The sequence below is a fragment of the Passer montanus genome, unplaced genomic scaffold (assembly GCF_014805655.1).
Source record: "Passer montanus isolate IOZ18808 unplaced genomic scaffold, ASM1480565v1 scaffold24, whole genome shotgun sequence".
NCBI lineage: Eukaryota > Metazoa > Chordata > Aves > Passeriformes > Passeridae > Passer > Passer montanus.
In genome coordinates, this window is record NW_024367037.1 from 7,982,359 (window position 1) to 8,000,433 (window position 18,075).

An 18,075-nucleotide genomic window follows, 5' to 3' on the forward strand; every position below is an offset into this window, starting at 1 on the left:
CAGAGTATGTGTATGATGCTTGCCATATTAACTGAGTGCATGCAATGGAACTCTGTCATTTTCGGAACTTCCTAAAAACCACAGAAAAGAACCCAAAGAACAGAATTTCAAACGAAGAATATGATTCTTTGATGCAGTACTAACAAATTACACGTGAATGGGAATAACATGAATTCATATTGCCCATCTTGTTGAGTGCCTGTGGTGTGCTCTTTTGCCCTGCAGCACAAGCCAGGTTCAGTGTAATGACAAAACAAATTTAACATTTCATTACTTGAAGAAAAATACACCCTTTAACTGTATCACCTTTTCCAATCAAAGTATTTCAAAGAAATACAGGTAGTTAGAAAGCCAGGAATGAATATTGCACACCAGAAAAAGCTGGTTTGTATATTAAAAGGTTTAGTATTTCTCCGTCTCCAAAACCTAAAACTATTTTAGGAAATGGTCTCACCAGCACAGTGAGGACAGCAATAAACATTTTGATCCCAAATTTTATGAACTCACCAGGTATTCACCTGAAAAGCAATTTTGTAAATTGTGATAAAACAATTAAGAACAGGAAGCAAATTTGGAGAAAAAATGTCAGATAACTTCGCTGTTCTGATTTTCCTCTGCTTTATTCACAGTGTAACACTTAAAACAGATTAACCTCCATCATATTCAAGAAAAATCACAAGGTGAGTGTTTTATAACTGTCATTTAAAAGAAAATAATGCTTTCTTATTTCTTACCCTTAAAGGAAAACACATTTCATTGTTTTTCAGCAGTCATGAAAAGCGAGGTTTTTTAAAATGCCAGCCAAGACTATCACTTCATCAGAAAATTCCAAAAGCTACAGCTCAAGGGAAAGCTCAATTTTTTAAAAAAATGAGAAAAAAAATATTGTCCTTTTGCAACCATAGAAAAGAAAGCCCGAGTCCAAGGATTTCATAATGTTTATTGGGGTTTTTTGTGGCAGAGATGTTGTAAAACACATGCTACAATGCTCCGGTGCCCTGCTTGCTGTTTGAGGATGACTCCCCCTGTGGGAACAATTTGCTGTATTAAGCCTAAGTTAAATCTTCTCAGACATCTTAAAAGCTAATGGGACAGAGTGCTTGCAAAAGACTTCTCCCTTCAGGGGAGAGGATAAAGAGAAAAGCAGCAGTTAACACAGAGCTGCCAGTTAAGAAAGAACTACTGGTTATATATCATCGGAAATGAACACAACGCCCTCTGTACAAGAGGATTTCACGTGTGTGGGAGAAATCGGACCTTTACGTGCCAATAATCACAGCACCTGAACCTGAAACCTGAGCTCCTGCTAAGCTGAAGGGAACATCAGTCAAGGAATGGCTATCCCTGTCTTTTCTGTCTGAACAGGCAACTAAACCCCAGAGCTCGGCAGCAGTATTTGCAATTTTCAGTAACAACCTGGAAGTCGTACTGAAGAACCTCCTCATTAAAACTGGGAACAACACCGATCTGAGGGAGAGCAGCTACTCTTACTGTCAGGCTGACTGAAAAGCTGAGGCAGGATCTGAAGATGGTGGTGACATTCCATGAAGTGTGAAGCTGTCCTGCACTCAGGAAGGGTGACAGGTCACACTGGGTAAACTTTAAGCTACAACAAAAATCCCCACAAATCCAGCCTGAGTGTGTCCATGGGGCTAATTGCTGCTGAGGGACCCAAGTTATGCATGGATGTGACGTGGGGATGTGGGGACCCATACTGGCCTGAAACACAGACAAAGCCATGGAACACATCTGAGACCAGAGCAAAGGAAACATATTTTACCTCAGCCAAAACCGCAGGGAAACAGGAGGACAGAGCCTCACCGAGAGAAGGGAAAGGCACTGCTCCCTGCGCCCTCAGCCCGCCTGGCAGCAAAGCAGGGCAGTGCCACAGGGAAGCCTCGCTCCAAGCCCCGCGGGGGAGCTCTCCCAAGGCGCGGCGAGGGACTCGTGCGACAGCCGGGAGGTTCTGAGGAGCTGTGTGGAAGCACCTGTGGCAGGGGCGCTCCCGCCGGGATCGCCTCACGGGCTGCGCGGGAAGAGCGGCAGCCGCGCTCCCCCCGCCTGCGGGCACCGCCGCCTGCCGGGATCAATGAGGGTCTGTGACTTCCCGGGCAGCCCCTGCCTGCTGGGACACCGGCAGGAGAGGGCAGGGTGCTGGGGCGGCCAAGCGCCGGGCACAGCCCCGGCAGAGCCGCGTTGCGTGCGGGTGTAGCTCAGCCCGCGCCCGGCGCTGCGTGTGCCCATGGCAAGGGCGCTTGAGCCGGGCACAGGCGGCTCTTCGCCGAGCCGGGGCGCCAGCGGAACCAGGACAATTCAGCTTAGATGTTAGGGAAAAATATCTTCACTGCGAGGGTGCTGAGGCACTGGAACAGGCTGCCCGGGGAGCCTGAATCACAGAAGCACAGATTGTTAGGGCTGGAAGGGACCTCTGGAGATCATCTAGTCCAACGCCCCCGCCAAGGCAGGGTCAGCTGGAGCAGCCTTCACGGGATACGGGTCGGTGTTGAACGTCTCCAGAGAGAGGGACGCCACCACCTCCCTGGGCAGCCCCGACCGGCCCATCTCCGCCACTCTCAATGTAAATGTCTTCACGTTAAGGTGAAACTTTTTGGTTTTTAGTTTACGGCCATTGCTTCTCATCCTGTCTAACTGAAAAGAGTGTGACAGCTCCCTGAGTCTCTTCCCATAAGAAGTGCTATAGACTCCTAAACATCTTTTTGGCCCCGTGCTCTCTCCAGCATTTCGTTATCTTTCTTGTACTGGAAGTGTCCAAGGTCAGGCTGGATCGGACTTTGAACAATCTTGTCTAGTGGTCCCCGTATCAGGGGAATTAGAACTAGATGACCTAAAAGGCCCCTTCCAACCCAAACCATCCCAATGCGGGATGCATTGCAAGTTGGCGATTAGCTCGTCACAGCAGGCCCGCAGCCCGCGGCGGCGAACGCTGGCCTGGCCACTGCGGGCATGGGACAGCAGCGAAGCTCCGACTGCCCCCGCCCCGCCCCGCCCCGCCCGCCGGTCACGTGGGACGCCAAAGTCCCTCCCACGGGCGCCGCCAGGCTGCCCGTCTGCTTTGAGTGGCATTGCCCTCCGCCAATGGGAGGCCGGCAGGGCGGAGGGGCGGGGCGGCGGCAGGCGCTGATAGGGCCTGCGGCGGGGCCCCGGCGCTGTGCGCGCTGTCGGCCTGTGGTGCGGGACAGGAGCGGCGATGGTGGGCTCCAGCGAGACCGGGAAGGAGCCGTGGCGGGGCCGCTACTACCGGCTGGAGGAGGTGCAGAAGCACAACAACAGCCAGAGCACCTGGATCATCATCCACAACCGCATCTACGATGTCACCAAGTTCCTGGACGAGGTGGGTGCCCGTGTGGCCGGGCCGCTGTGGGCAGCGGCGCCCCGCGGGGCGGGCTCCCCGGCGGCTGCTCGGCTCGCCGCGCCCTGCCCCGGCGGGCTTCGGCGCCGCGGGAGCGCCCTGGAGGAGCAGCCGCGGGGCGGGCCCGGCTCGGGCGCCTCTCGGGCAGGGGAAGCCCGCGAGTGCCGCGCTCCGGCTGCGCTGCTGTGCGCCCGCCCGAAACTTTCGGGGCTGAATTTCCTGTAAAAAAGGACCAGGAGAAAAAACTGGCGTCAGTACTGAGAGCTGAGATGGGTGGGCTGGCTGCGTGAATCTTGGCTGCCATGAGTGGGGCTGCTTCTTGCTTTGGTGTGCCAGCTGAAAAGCGAGTTAAAAGTGAAAACTCAGCTGGGACCCAGAGCCGTATTATCTTATGAACTAAAGGGTCAGCAACTCCTCTCTTGACACCATTGTAGTGTGTGTTGTATTGTGGAACAGGAAAGAGGCTTCACAGAGTCAAAGTTCCCAGAAATATCACAGGTCTTGGGGTTACTCTGACAGTCACAGAATCACAAAATAGTTTGGGTTGGAAGAGGAGTTAAAGCTCATCTCATTCCAGCCCCCTGCCAAGGGTAGTGACACCTTTCACTAGACCAGCTTGCTCCCAGTCCTGTCCTTGCACAGGTCCAGGGATGGGGAATTCCCAACTTCTCTGTGCAACTTGCGCCAATGCCTCACTCCTGCTTCAATGTAAAAAAATTCTTCTGTATATCCAGTCGCTGGTAAAGCCTCTTGGTCACAGTGGCTTGTGCTCCTATCTGCCAAATTTGTACATCCTGGGTACCCTTAAGACCTGGGTGGTCTTTTTTTGCAGGACATGGCATTACATACAGGCAGCCAGCTTCAGAAAATTAGGGTGGCTCTCACTGCTGCCCTGATCCAATCGGTGTGGGGATGCAGTGTGGTGCTGCAAAGCTGCACCAGTTCCAGCTCTAGTGTAGACACTAGAGTCGAGTTCAGTTCCTTCGGCTGTGTTTTGTTGGGCTTTTTCCTTCCCAGTTAGTGATTGATGGTTTTGATCTCTGGCAGACAGCAGTTGGTGTAATCATTGATAGTCATGGTTAATAACCAAGCATTTTAGTTGTTGGACTAAAACATTATTCAATGGAAATGCAGGAATGAAACTGCCACTTTTTTTTCAGTAATTGAATGCTGCTGGGATTTAGCTATTTTGTGTTTTCTCCCTTGCTCTGTATTCCAGTTATCTAAGGTAGACTCACAGGATCAATTTAGTTGGGAAAGACCTCTGAGGTCTCATCCAGTCTTTGACCAAACAACACTGTGTCAGTTAGACCATGGTAGTAAGTGCCACATCCAGTCTTTCCTTAAAACTGTCGGGACAGTGACTGCCACCTTTCTTGGCGACCCATTTCAATGTCTAATCACCCTTTCTGTGAAGAAATTCTTTCTAAAAGCAACGAATTTAAAAGTGTATGGTAGACTCACAGAAGTTTCTTAAAGAATACAATTTAGATGGGTAGAGACAAGATGGATTTTAAGCATCAGCAGTTCTGTAGCCCCATCTTGATTGTTGTGCTTGTAAACACTTCCAATTCAAAGGAGAAACTGAGCATTTTGCAGAGGAGGGTTGACAAGCGATTTTTCAAAGGCAGTGTTGGCACAGGTAGTATTTCATTCTTAAGCTGTGTGTCAATGCAAATTGTTTGGCTTTTCAGCAAGGCAGATTATGAAACTGATCTAGTGACTCTTCCTTCATTATTTCTCATCTAGCTCTGCCCCTGGTCATCTTCATCCATTAGTTATGGACATCACTGTGTGGTTATGCAGTCAGGGCCAAATTATAGAAGCTCTGGAGGAGAATGCAGCATTTTGTGTAGTCTGCAAAACTGAATTATCTTTTGGGAGCTTGATCAGTTTTGATTGATACATGATCATATTGTTTGTACATATTGTTCAGATTGAAGAGGCAGAAACAAAAAGACCCACACCTTAGAAAAACCCTAAACCTAACCCCACCCAAGAAAAAAAAACAAAAACTGGACAAAAAAAAATCCAGGATCTAATGAGCTTTTGAGCTTAAGTAGTTGCACAGCCTCTTCCTGCAGTACATATGGTGAAATTGGTAAATATTCAGAGGCATCACCTTATGTAAATCTTTCCAAGAAAACCTCATTTTCATCCTTCAGGCCAACATTGATAATTTGGCAGCATATCAAAAGAATTCAGTTTGTAAATATTTAAAAAGTTGGGTTTTGGACAGTGTGGGGGATGTCTTGAGGTGCTCTGGTAAGCACAAGTCAGACTTCAACTTCACATTAGACAGCTTTCAATAGAACATGGCTCTTTTTGAGCTGAAATTTCCAAGACCTTCTGAGATAATGAATGAGACTGTTTGAAATAGTTACCCAAAATGTTTTAAGTCAAGCTACAGTCCTAGGGAAAACTCTTTGACATTTCACTATTCATTGTGTTGATGATTTTTCTTCTGGAACTCTTTGATTAAGATACTTGATAGTATCTTTAATAGCGCTTTTTTAGCCTGTTTTTTTTTTTGAATGCTTTTGGTACTTGGTTAACTGATCAGTTGTTATGCTAATTCTTTTGGTACTGTCAGACATCCTGAGGCATGTGACATGTGACAGCTGAGGAGGAATTGAAGCTATCCTGTTTCTGGTTCATTCCAGAATCCAGTAAACCATACTCAAAGTGGGGATTGTGTTAGCTATAGCATCAGATGTATTTCTTGCAGTTCCTTTCAGAAGTAGAAAAGCTTAACACATTTTAAGACTTTAATGAGGGCTACTGAAATTTAAGTCCAGTAGTATTAAAAAGGATGGACTGCTAAAGTGTCACCTCACTCATGCTCTTCCCAAGTAATACATAAGTATCAGTTTACTGATGAGTGAAGAGCTGGGAACCACAGCTAAGCTCACCCGTACTGTTTCTAAAACCAGTAAGCCATCTTTTCAGCTACTGCATTAACCTATGGAAATATTTTCTTATTAATAATGAAGTTGAAAACTTTGCTGTGCTTCAATCTTGAGGTCACCTTGGAGGCTCTTGTGCTTAAAAAGTGAAAGTGTGGTGCTGTTTTTCTCTCCATAATAGTAGTTAAAGGGTGTACTCCCTCTGTCCAGCTGTTGGGTCTTCATGGAGCTTGTAGATGTTCAGTGGAACTTGTTTGGCTTTGGGGAACAATCAGCCTCTGTGAACACTTGATTGAAGTGAGATAGGAAATAGGCTGGGGATGGTGACACGTGGTATGTGTTGGGAGTGGAGGTATTGCATGGTGTGACCCATAGTAGCTTAGCTTCCTAAAGGACAAGGCTTAAAAAAGATCATATGAAATACAGAAAAAGTGCTGAATGAGGAAACAATTGTGTGCTTTGATATCTTCTCTATGGGGTTAATGAAGATTCCAACAGCTGCTTTTTTTAATCAGTTTGATTTTTTTTTTGTTTTGTTTATTTTGGTTTTTTTATTTTTACTTTTTAAGTGGCAGATCTTGGGGAAAATTCATAGCTTGAATATTCATCTCTGAATTTTCTTTGATTTTCCAAGTTTGGGAAAAGCAATCAAGAGACCTCAGTTTTCAGAATGCATTATTTAAAAGGTCTTGGCAAGAAAGAGTATTCTAGAAACCAGAAACTTTGATGTTGTTTGTCATTAAAGGCTGTCAGACCTGTGTTGCAGAAGATTTGGGAAACCTTTTCCTTAGCTTCAGGTCTTGTGCTTTATCTCCATGGAGTACCCATGTACCATGCAGTGGCTCACTTGCCCTCCTGCCCAGTGCATGGGGAGGAGAATCAGAAAAAGGTCAGTTTTATGGGTCAATATAAGAACCATTTAATAATTGAAATAAAGTAAATGTAACAATAATGGTTAATAACAAGGAGAGAGAGAAGTGTAAAACCCAAGAGAAACAAATGGTGCAGCATGTACGATCAGTTTTGTGGGTCAATAGAAGAATAGTTTAATAATTGAAATGAAGTAAATGTAACAGTAATTGTAATGTTAAGGAGAGAGAGAGAAGTGTAAAACCCAAGAGAAACAAATGGTGCAGCATGTACGGGTTCTCCACTCACTGACTGATGGCCAGCCTGCTCCTGAGCAGTGATTGGTGGCTCACAGACAACTCCTCCCAGTTTATGGATGGAGTGTGACATTCTGTGCTATGGAATATCCCATTTTGGGTCAGCTGTCCTGGCTGTGCTCCCTCACTGGCAGCGTGTGGGACACCGAAAAGTCCTTGACTTAGGTGAGCATTATTTGGCTGCAGCTAAAGTATCGGTTCATTAACAACATTATTCTCATCCTGAATCTAAAGCATTGTAGTGTACCCTCTACTAAGAAGAAAATGAACTGTATCCTAGCTGAAACCAGGATAAGATCCTGTGTCATTTAAAGGAAAATAGCTACTAGAAATGCATGTGTACTCACAGCAGGATGTCATGGCTATATCTGTATTGTAGATAATTACATATATAAGGAGTTTCTTGTTCTGCTAACCAACTATGCCATTCATTTAATATTAACCTAATACAGATTTATTTATGTTAATTCAATTAACCTAAATTCAATTAACCTGGTGGTCTAAGAATTCCGAAAAAACATTATTGGTAAATATTTTTTTTCCATACAGGATGAACTTGTGCATCCATAGCACTTTTCCTAAACTTCTCCTAGAATGGACAGCTGCCACTAAATGTGTTTTGTAATGCTGGTTAAATACAGTGCAAAAAGCAAATATTGTTCTATTGTGTCAGAATAAAAAATGTTATTTTCCCTTTGTGGCAATAAGTTACATTCATGCAGTGTGATGGTGTTGTGGAGGAGTAGCATAATGCCTTCCATGTTTAGAGTCATGATTGGCTTGCATTGAAAGATGCCTTTATTGGCACACTTGGAGCCTGCCAGTGAACCGTGGGACTTGGTCCTGCAGAACCTTGCAGTCTGAGGATTGAATCCAGTGTAAATCCTTAAGCTCTGGTGAAGCTTGCAGGAGAATTTGGAAATGTTTTGAGATAGCACTTCAGCATTCATATGTGAAACTCCGCAAGCTGCAACTGTTTGTAAGTCAGGAAATGGGCACTGTTGTGGTTTAACCTCAGTGCAGCCCCTTGGTGGGATGGGGAAGGGAATTAGGGAAAAAAGACAAAATGTGTGGGTTGAGATAAGAGCAGTTTAATAACTGAAATAAAATAAAATATAATAATTGCAATTAAAAGGGAGGCAAAAAGAGATGCTAACCCATGGCCAGCTCATTGCCAAGCAGCAAGCTGCAGCCCCCAGCCAGCTCCTTGCAGTTTGTGTACTGGGCATGATATTCTGTGGTATGGAATACCCCTTTGGCTGGTTCGGATCAGCTGTCCTGGCTGTGCTCCTTCTTGGCTTCCTGTGCACCTTCTTGCTGGCAGAGCATGGGACATTGAGAAGCCCTTGAATTAGGGTAAGTGCTGCTTAGCAGCAACTGCAGCATCAGTGTGTTATCATTGATTATTCTCATACATCACTGAATCCAAAGCACAGCACTGTACCAGCCTCCAAGAAGAAAATGCAACTCTATCCCAGCTGAAATCAGGGCAGGCACCAAGCTACTCGGTATTTCATTTGCACTTAATCTAAAAGCCTAATGTTAGTTTTCAAAAATACACTTTCAGAGTGAGATCTTCTTTTCTAGACTCCTGACATTTTACATGAGCTGCCACTTTCTGTCCTGAAACTTAAATAGATGATAGAAAAAATTTGGAGGACTCTTTTCAGACTGAATGAAAATGCCCTTGAAATAAGCAAGCATTTGTCTGTCTGTCCTGCATAATATAGCTGTAGTTCTCTGGGTGTTCCTGGCTCTGTCACTGCCCCTTTTCTGCTTTTCATTCCTGTAGTGCAGAAAAGGAAATGTGAGTTTGAGACTGCCACTAATGGAGACCTTTGCTGACCTTCCTGAAAGTTAAATTGGACCCTAGATTTCATTCCTTCAGTAAAGGAAGGGAGAGGGCACATGAGTTGCAAATTAAGGTAGTTATGATTTAATAGAGTCTTGAACTATGACACTGAGAAATCTGCATGACTGTAGCAAAAGGGGGAGAAAAGGTGGTATTCAGGATGAGGTGAGTTGGACTTTTGACCCAGATGAGAGCAGCAAGATTAACTGCATATTTGCCTTATCTAAAACTTTCTAATGTGCTGCTGTTAGGAATTCGTCTGTGCTCTGCACTTGTGCTGGCTCTGTATTGGTATTTGTTATGCATATAGCTTACATTATTTATTATATTGGGAATGTCCTAGCAATGAGCTAGGCTGTCTTAATTTATCATCAATTTATTATAATTTTTCATTTCCCCTGAACTACACTTTTACCTGCAAGAACTCTTAGTTTATTTTTATCAAGTGGATTTTGGTTTAGGAGTCATTATCTGTATCGCCCTGTGGGCTTTCCAGTTCCAGGGTCTATCCAGAGGATCTTCATTAAAGTAGCAGTTCTGGTAGCAGGCTTTGTTTACCAGGCAGAATCATGAACAAAAGCCTTGTATAAACAACCTTTGGGAAACTCATCCAACCGTGAAAGATGCTCATTTTTTGATAGAAGAGTCAGCTCTTGCCCTTTGTGTGAGACATTACAGTTGCTCCCTTTCATTAGGGGAGGTGAAATCTTTTCATTAATTATGTGTATTATGTGCTAGTTATTTCCAGAGGGTTTGTAAGTTCATATCATTAAGCAGAGGTGGCATCAAAAGCAAAGTGTTTAGTTTCAAAGTACGTCCATCAATGTCTAGTAGGTTGTAATTAACATTATCTGGCTTAAGTTTGGAATGCTGTGTGTGATTTTCCATACTTAGCCTTGCTCATGTCATAAAAAAAAAAAAAAAAACAACAAAAAAACCCCAAAAAAACCAGTTTTCCAGCTGTAGTGGCAGAGGTCAGGGTGAATTTTTCTTCTTCGGCTGACCTGTGGTAGTCAGAGGGTTGGTAGAGAGTACTGGTTGCAGTCACTGTCTTGATACTAATATTGTGGTTTTGTAGACAGAGGGATCAGTTGCTAATTAGACAAAAAACTAGTTCTACAGAGAAAAGGTGGAGTGCCTCTGTGGTGCTGCCCATACTGCTCCATGATGGCTTTGTACTGGCACAAGGGAGGGATTTGGGAGCACAAGTTAGTACATGAGCATTCTGTAGCTGGCAACCTGCAAGTAGTTTAAGTACTCCATGAAGTAATTTTCATGCAGATGCAGTTATGTTGGCTAGGTATCCACTTGTTTGGCTGGATGGTGGATTTTTTTTTTTTAGTGAGGTATGGTAGACCATGTGATCTTTGACTTGCTGGAGTAACTGGTATTTTATGTACTTGTATGAGTAGGGTTTGGGCTCATTGTAGTGCATGAGTAAGAGTTTACATACTGCTTATGCTGCTGGTGCTTTATGGATGGTTTAACTTTGGGGCCTTTTGCTGCTTGTTGATACCTTGTTTTGTCAAGCATGTTTTCCAAGGAGTTGTGCCACCTTTTCTGCTGAAGTTGGTACATATGTTTTTCTACTTGGAGTGGCACAATTCTTTAGCATGGTATTAAAATGCCCAAACCCACATTGCTGAAGAAATTCTGTGAAAATTTAGTTGAGGTCATGTCTTGGAGTGCTGGTTAGACCCAAGTTCAGCTTTTCAAGTGCCATTTCAAGGCATTGAACTTGAGTACTCCCTCAACTTTTGTCCAGTCCTTTCCCTGAATACTTACCAGAATGGATTCAAGGACAGATTTTGGTGAGCATGCCATATTTGCAGGTTGCTTGCATAATCTTTACTCTGCTAGCACTCTTCTGACCTTTTTTGGCTCAGCTGCTGCGTCTAATCTCTCTATCAGTTGCTTAATCTTGCTTTTGCTTAGTCATGGTACGGATCCTTTGCCCTAATGACTGTGGTATCTTGGCTCTTTTAAAAACTGTTGTGTTTTTTTCTCCTCAACTTCCTTATCTGTTAAAATAAATGTCTGCCTTTAACGTGAAGATTGAGATTATGGCGTTCCAGTGCTGCTGGAAATTCATAGTAGGTTTTTTTTTTCTCCTCAACTTCCTTAATCTGTTAAAATAAATGTCTGCCTTTAACGTGAAGATTGAGATTATGGCGTTCCAGTGCTGCTGGAAATTCATAGTAGTAGTTTGGTTCAACTGTATGAACAAATACTGGTTTTGTCAGAAGGGAAGGTTTGATATGCGAGTAATAGGAGGATTTGAAGTGCTAACCTGAGTTGCCTAGACTAGTAGACTAGTAGAAATGCCATTTCTTTAACCTGTGGGCTTCTTGATGAGCTGTGCTCCCTACAACATCAACCTAAATTGTGGAAATTTTGCCTATTTTCCATAATGTTATATCTTGTACTCAGAAGCATTAAAAACTGAATTGAGTTTCAAAAGCCTCGTGTCTTCTCTATTACTGGTAAAATGCTAATATCTATTCCATGGTTGGCTTGTGAGCTGTGCTCCCCACAAGATCAACCTAAATTGTAGAAATTTTGCCCATTTTCCATAATGTTATATCATTCAGAAGCATTAAAACCTGAATTGAGCTTCAAAAGCCTTGTATCTTCTCTATTACTGGTAAAATGCTAATATCTATTCCATGGTTGGCTTAATCCAAGGCAGTACTATTAAGTGCTTTTAACTTGTTTATCTAATCATTCCCAATGTTTATGTAACACTTTCCTTCTTGAAAGTTGAGTGGTGAATTTTTGTGGCATGTTACCTGTTACACGAATAAGTAACTTGGAGCTGAGGAAATGCACAGAACTAGAATCTGTAATAGATATTGCAGTATATTCAGGCAGAGTTATTTGACAGATAAAAATGTTCTTCATAAAAAATTCGTAAAACCCCCAAAGTGCATCCTGGGGAAGAATAAAAGTTAATGGAGAACAGGGGCTCATGTTAAAGGAATGGTGATGGATTGAGGTATTAGAAGATCCTGGGAGATGACTTCTCTGTATCTCAGGGGTTTTATCAACAGTGTGGTTTTGGGATTCCGTAGACTGTGAAAACCAAATTGCTATTCTAGGGTGTTGAGTAAGCTTTCAGTTGTGCTTAATCACTTCCAAAGGAGCTGTCTTACTTGATACTTGTGCCATAATTTGTTTTGGAAGGACCCTTAAACTTATCTGGCCCACCTCCCCACTAAAACCAGGATTAACTAGGAGGTCAGATTCCTTAGCACCTGGCCAGCTTGTTTTGCCAATGCTTGATTCACATGTTGTGAACAGATTTTTTTATCTTCCTGGAATGTTCTTGCTGCAGCTAATACCTTTTTGGCTTTTATCCTTCTGCTGTATAAAGCAATGCTTGGGTAAAAATACATGTTTCCTAAATAAGTGAAAACACAGAATATAACTTCAGATGATAGTTTGCTGTTAAAAAACAGACTGATTCCCACACAGCTTTCTAAATGCTTTAGTTGTGTTCAGTTTATTTCTTTGCCAATGAAATAGAGACTTAGCTTCCTTGGTTTTGGCTTCAGAGAGTACAAAAAGCTCTCTAGTTATTCAGAAAGGCTTATGTTTGCTCTGGAAAGTGTAGCAGCTGATTTTGCTCTTTAAAAAAAATTTAGAAATGTAAAAATGCAAAATTTACATTTCTATAATTTGAAATGTATTTCAGTAACAAATTTAAACTCATTGAAATTTGCAGCACCCAGGAGGTGAAGAGGTCCTTAGGGAGCAAGCTGGGGGAGATGCTACTGAGAACTTCGAAGATGTTGGCCATTCCACAGATGCAAGGACACTGTCAGAATCCTTTATTGTTGGGGAACTTCATCCTGTGAGTATATTATGAGTGTGTATCCTTACTTTTGTGTTTGCTATACTGCTTTTGCATCTAGTTACTTGTCTGGTAATTACTTCAAAATCAAGAACTGCTAGTTTGGTTTGGATCTGCAGCTGTTTGTGGATGGACCTAGGTTTGAGATAGTTCCCCCAGTGTGAAGGGATTTGATTAGTCTAGCACAGGGATAGTCACATTTTTTGGTGATTTAAATTGCCTTACAGCTTAGTTCTTGAATAAACTGAACATGGAATAGTGTCATTTCCAGTATACACTGTCAGCTTTGTAATGAAACTCTGTAACCCTGAAGGTGGTATGTCAGAATTTCTAGACCTTTTCTTATGCCACTATGCAGAGTGACTACTTAACAACCACTTTCATGCCTTCACCATTGTAAATACCTATCTGCCAGGCTTCCACCTGCATTGAAAAGTGCAATCCTGGCTCTTTATTTGAATATCCAGAAAAGGGTTATTATAAGCATTGTACTTCTAGTTTGTTGCTCTGTCTTCCCCTCTCTCTCACCTGCCATTTTTAGCTGTATCATGGTTCCCTACTAGTGGCTGTCAGGATTGTTTATGATCAGTTCCCACTGGATCATCTGTCACATCCTCTCTTTTATACTGTCCATCCCATTTCCTGTACTTTTAATGAGCACCTTTCTGCTGTCTCAAGTTCTGAAGTATTTCTTTCTAGCTACAGAGCTGCTGCCTTGGCTTCCTTCAGCTAGGCCACAGTTAAACTCTCCTGCATCTTAATAGCTGAAAACCACTGTTTGGAGGTTTAGGCTGCTGGAGTGCCCGTCTGCTCCACTTTACTGCCCACTCCTGCCTCTTCTCTTTTCCTCTTGTTTCATGTATGTTTTGGGGTAAAAATCACTGTCTCGAGTAGCCTGTTTCACTGTAAGATTCCTACTCTTGTTTGTCTCCTTTGTCTCAGGTCATCTCTTGATAAATATTATTAGTCTAGCTTGTCCTAATAAGAAGTGTTTTAGCTCTGATGCACATTTGTGCATTTGTGGCTTTGCAGGCTTGCCATCTCTTTCTGATGCCACTAATGTTGTTCTTAACATGGGTATCAGTCAGTTCTTCTGTGTTTGGCAAGTGCCTGTTATCACTTGGTATGAAAGAAACACCTTGGTAGTGTAATGTACAAATACAGCACTGACAAGATTATATACTGGTAGGCTTTTTTTTTTTTTAATGAATGTGACTGTGCCAAGCAGAACTTTGAGTTTATGAAAGATCCTTAGATTTTGGGACCTTTGGTCCAGTGGACATTGGCACAACCAGTTAGTTGACTTTACCTGATAATATAAGTACAGGAAGCAGAATCAATATGATTGCAGTCAATGTATAAGCTAAGGTTATGTACTCTCCAGAGACAAAGGAAATGTGAAAACATGGGCACAAAAAATAATAAAATTTGTTGGAGGTTCAGGTTTCACTTCTTCATTGCATAGTGGGAAGTATTATTTAAGGAAGTGATCTTGTTTATGTTAGCTCAAAATCAATCACTGACATCTGCTCCCTTTCAGGTCTGTTTTTACCTAGGGAAAAATACATACACATTAACAGAATGAATGCAAACTGAATTTAGTGATAAATTGTGTGAGTTTAGTTTTGTTTTCAATGCTTCATATTTTGTCTAAATGTTTCTTGCTCTTTTCTCTTGCAGGATGATAGATCCAAGCTTCAGAAACCAACAGTAAGTGTGTTTCTTGAAATGCCACATTATTTCTTTTGGGCATTACAAACAGTGACCTACTGTCTGTGTATGAATGGTATATCCCCAGAAAAAGTAATAATCCAGTTTAAGTGCAATGTTGCAGATTTTAAATCTCTTAGACTTGTTGATACTGCTTCAAATTGTTCTTTCCCTTAACCATTATTTTCTTTGTGTGGCTTCAGATTTGGGGGTTACTAAGTGTGTAACTAAGTGTAAAATCCTTCTTTTATTTAAATTAATTGCAAATGTTTTGGTACCAAAGCAAGTAATTTTGCAGTGATGGATCATGCACCACTAAATTTAGGTAGGGTTTTAATGCTTGGTTTTTTTAAAATAAACTTAGGGTCATACACAAGTAGAGTTACTCAAATTAACAAGTCTTCATATAAATTGTGCACATGTACCCAGCTGGGATTTGGCCTTGTAGTGCTGCTTTTTCTGTGGAAACAGAACAAGTCCAAATCAGTATCAGGAACAGCTGTAACAATTTGATTCTTACACAATCTGAAACACCACACTAAAACCCCTGAGTTTAATAAGGCTTATAGATGTGAATTAGGAGCTTTTATATGTTGTTTTGATATAAAAAATATTTGTGAATTAATTCCAAGTTTTTTCAATTTGATTTTAGTCAAGGAAAGGATTTTTGTCTTACAGATGACTGAAACTTTTCAAATGTAACCTGAGGTTGAAGTCAGCTTCACAGAAAACTTGCAGCAAAATTCTTGTTGATAGTGTTTTAGGAACTTGATGCAATGTTAGCTATGGAAACTGCTACTAGCTAGCTTATAATACAACAGAACTGCTGTAGGAATTAGGAGAAAATGCTTCCCAAATGCATACACTGAGTTGTTTCTGAATTAGTCTCACTTGATGAGTTTTGAGAAACTGTGAGGCTAGTCAAGGTGGAGAGGCTTGTCTTCCTGAAGTAACTATCTTCTTATGCTTTGCTTTCCAGGAAACCCTTATTACCACTGTTCAGTCTACTTCCAGGTACAGTATGACATCTGATGTCAAAGTTCCTCATGATTTTCTGAAGGTTAAGGAGCTGAATAGCCTTTATCTGCTGGAAGCTAAGTTATCAGGGGGTGGTGCATGAAAATTTCTGTTCTTTGTAAAGTCCGTTGGCATCTATGTACCACTTTACAAGTGGCAGCTTACTAGGTAGCTACTTCTCTCTTATTGGCAGGTGTCAGTATCTACCAAATGGTTTGTTTGCCACAGGCCTTTATTTCTGGAGTCTGCCACATAGAGGGAAGACTCTTAGTGCTGTTGCCAACTATTTTACTGACATGGATGCCTCACTTTTAAAATTTGCTACTGCTGTTGCATCTAAGGGAAATAAGAGGATTCTTTGTGTAAGAAGGAAGATATGTCAGAATTGGGAGGGGGGTGCAAAACTCTTTGGAATCCCACTGAATCAAAAACTTTGTGTAGTTACATTCTGCTGACAATGCCTACTGCTGAAACCTTGGAGGACTCTTCTGTGACCCTCTGGGTGGGGAGTTTGGTGTTTAGAAGAGTCATGTGATGCTGCTACTTAAATAGCTTTTGGATGAATGACATTCTGGGCAGCACAGCATGATTTTACATGTGCCTAGGGTTTTACTCTTCTCTAGTATGCCAACTTTTTGTAAGCTTTAGTACAAAGCCTTACTGTAGAAGCTTCTTCCCTTGTCTTGAGTACTACTAGCCAATCCAGGTGCTCTGTTGCCCTGGAGAAGCTAGAAAGGACTTCTTTAAGCAATGACTTTATTTTTTCTTGTTATAACTTGCTGGTTGTCACTTCCTAAACTGCTTTTCCAAAACCTTCCCTTTAGTTCATGGTCCAACTGGGTGATCCCAGCAATAGCAGCGATTATCGTGGCCCTGATGTATCGTTCCTACATGTCAGAGTAAGCGCCTTACTGAGAAGTAATGCAAGAAGAGAATACCTTCTCTGGAAGAAAATATAAGCAATCCTAACCCAATATGTTCCTGGAGAAAAGCCTGATGTCTGAAGAAAAATTCAAGTTTTTCAGAAAATGAAACAATTCTTTTTCTGCTGTGCACTTTTCTTAATGTTGCCTTCTTATATGCTGCTGTGAAGTGATAAAAAGGCACCATTTCTCTTTTTGTATAACACTTTTATTCTCTAATTAATTACTTGATAACTGTATTGGTTTCTGTGGTAGAATACTGTTTTGTATGTAACATTGATTCTGGTTATTTCTCTTTAATCTGTAGTAGGGTCATTAGTACTCTCTTTACTTATACATTTTACAGCTTTAAAAAACTACCAAAACTGTGTACATGTACACAACTTAACTTAAAAAAATCATGTTGTCTTTTTAAATGTAGTATGAATGAAATGCAAGTTAAATGTAGTGAATAAAACTGAGTGGAGTTATAGGTGCCTGGAAGTGGGTTGGGCCCTACCAATCAGCTATAATGAGCTGGGTTTTTTTCCTTTTTTTTTTTGACAACTCCTCTTATAGTGTTTGTAGGTACTCCTACTAGCAAACTGTTCTGTTTGTCTCCCATTCAAAAATTCAGGTGAAACTCAATGTTTGGCCCAATTATGTCTGTCTTGTTTTTGTGAAAAAAGGCAGAAAAAAGTAACTGCTACTAAATAGTACTGTTCCTGCCAAACACTCAGGTGACTGTAAAATTGTTCTGGAAGAAATTTTCGATCAAGTCTTCAGCTGTGTCAAGTACATTTTCAGGGGAAAAAATGATAAATCTATTTCTGACTCTTCTGTTATGCGCTTTGGTGCTTTACTGTGAAGAGGCGACTGTTTTTACTGCTGAATACAAGATAACTACAAGTTTGCATTTTGTGGTGAACATTTTTAGTCATATGTAAATGATCATGAATAAAAGTTTAATTGGTTACACCTGCTGGCTCAAACACCTTCATTTCCAGATTCTTTGAAGGCCCTGAAAGGGATGTCCTATTGAGACACTTGTCAGAAGTGCACTTCAGCTTCCCATCAGTCAGTTCCCATCAGCTTCATATCAAGCACTAACTTTTGTCCATGTTTTTCCATGGCTTTCCCTCTGAATGTTGTGAAACAGAGTTTAAAACTTCAAGCTTTATTGGTAGTTTTAGTAGATAGGTAGTAGATAACCTTTACAAAGGATATAATAACTCAGAGTTAGTATTGAGAATCACAAATCAAGTTGGAGTTTAAAACTTCAAGATTTATTGGTAGTTT

The 18,075-nt window shown here is 41.8% G+C and overlaps 1 protein-coding gene across 1 annotated transcript; it reads left to right on the forward strand.

Annotated features, from left to right (window-relative positions):
• The first annotated feature begins 3,137 nt into the window (after nt 1-3,137).
• Nucleotides 3,138-17,754, forward strand: LOC120503005 (cytochrome b5). The gene is made up of 5 exons (XM_039711103.1): nt 3,138-3,352; nt 13,019-13,147; nt 14,828-14,857; nt 15,837-15,871; nt 16,699-17,754. The coding sequence occupies exons 1-5, from the start codon at nt 3,209-3,211 to the stop codon at nt 16,775-16,777; spliced, it is 417 nt and encodes a 138-aa protein (XP_039567037.1). The 5' UTR covers nt 3,138-3,208; the 3' UTR covers nt 16,778-17,754.
• Nucleotides 17,755-18,075: the final 321 nt, after the last annotated feature.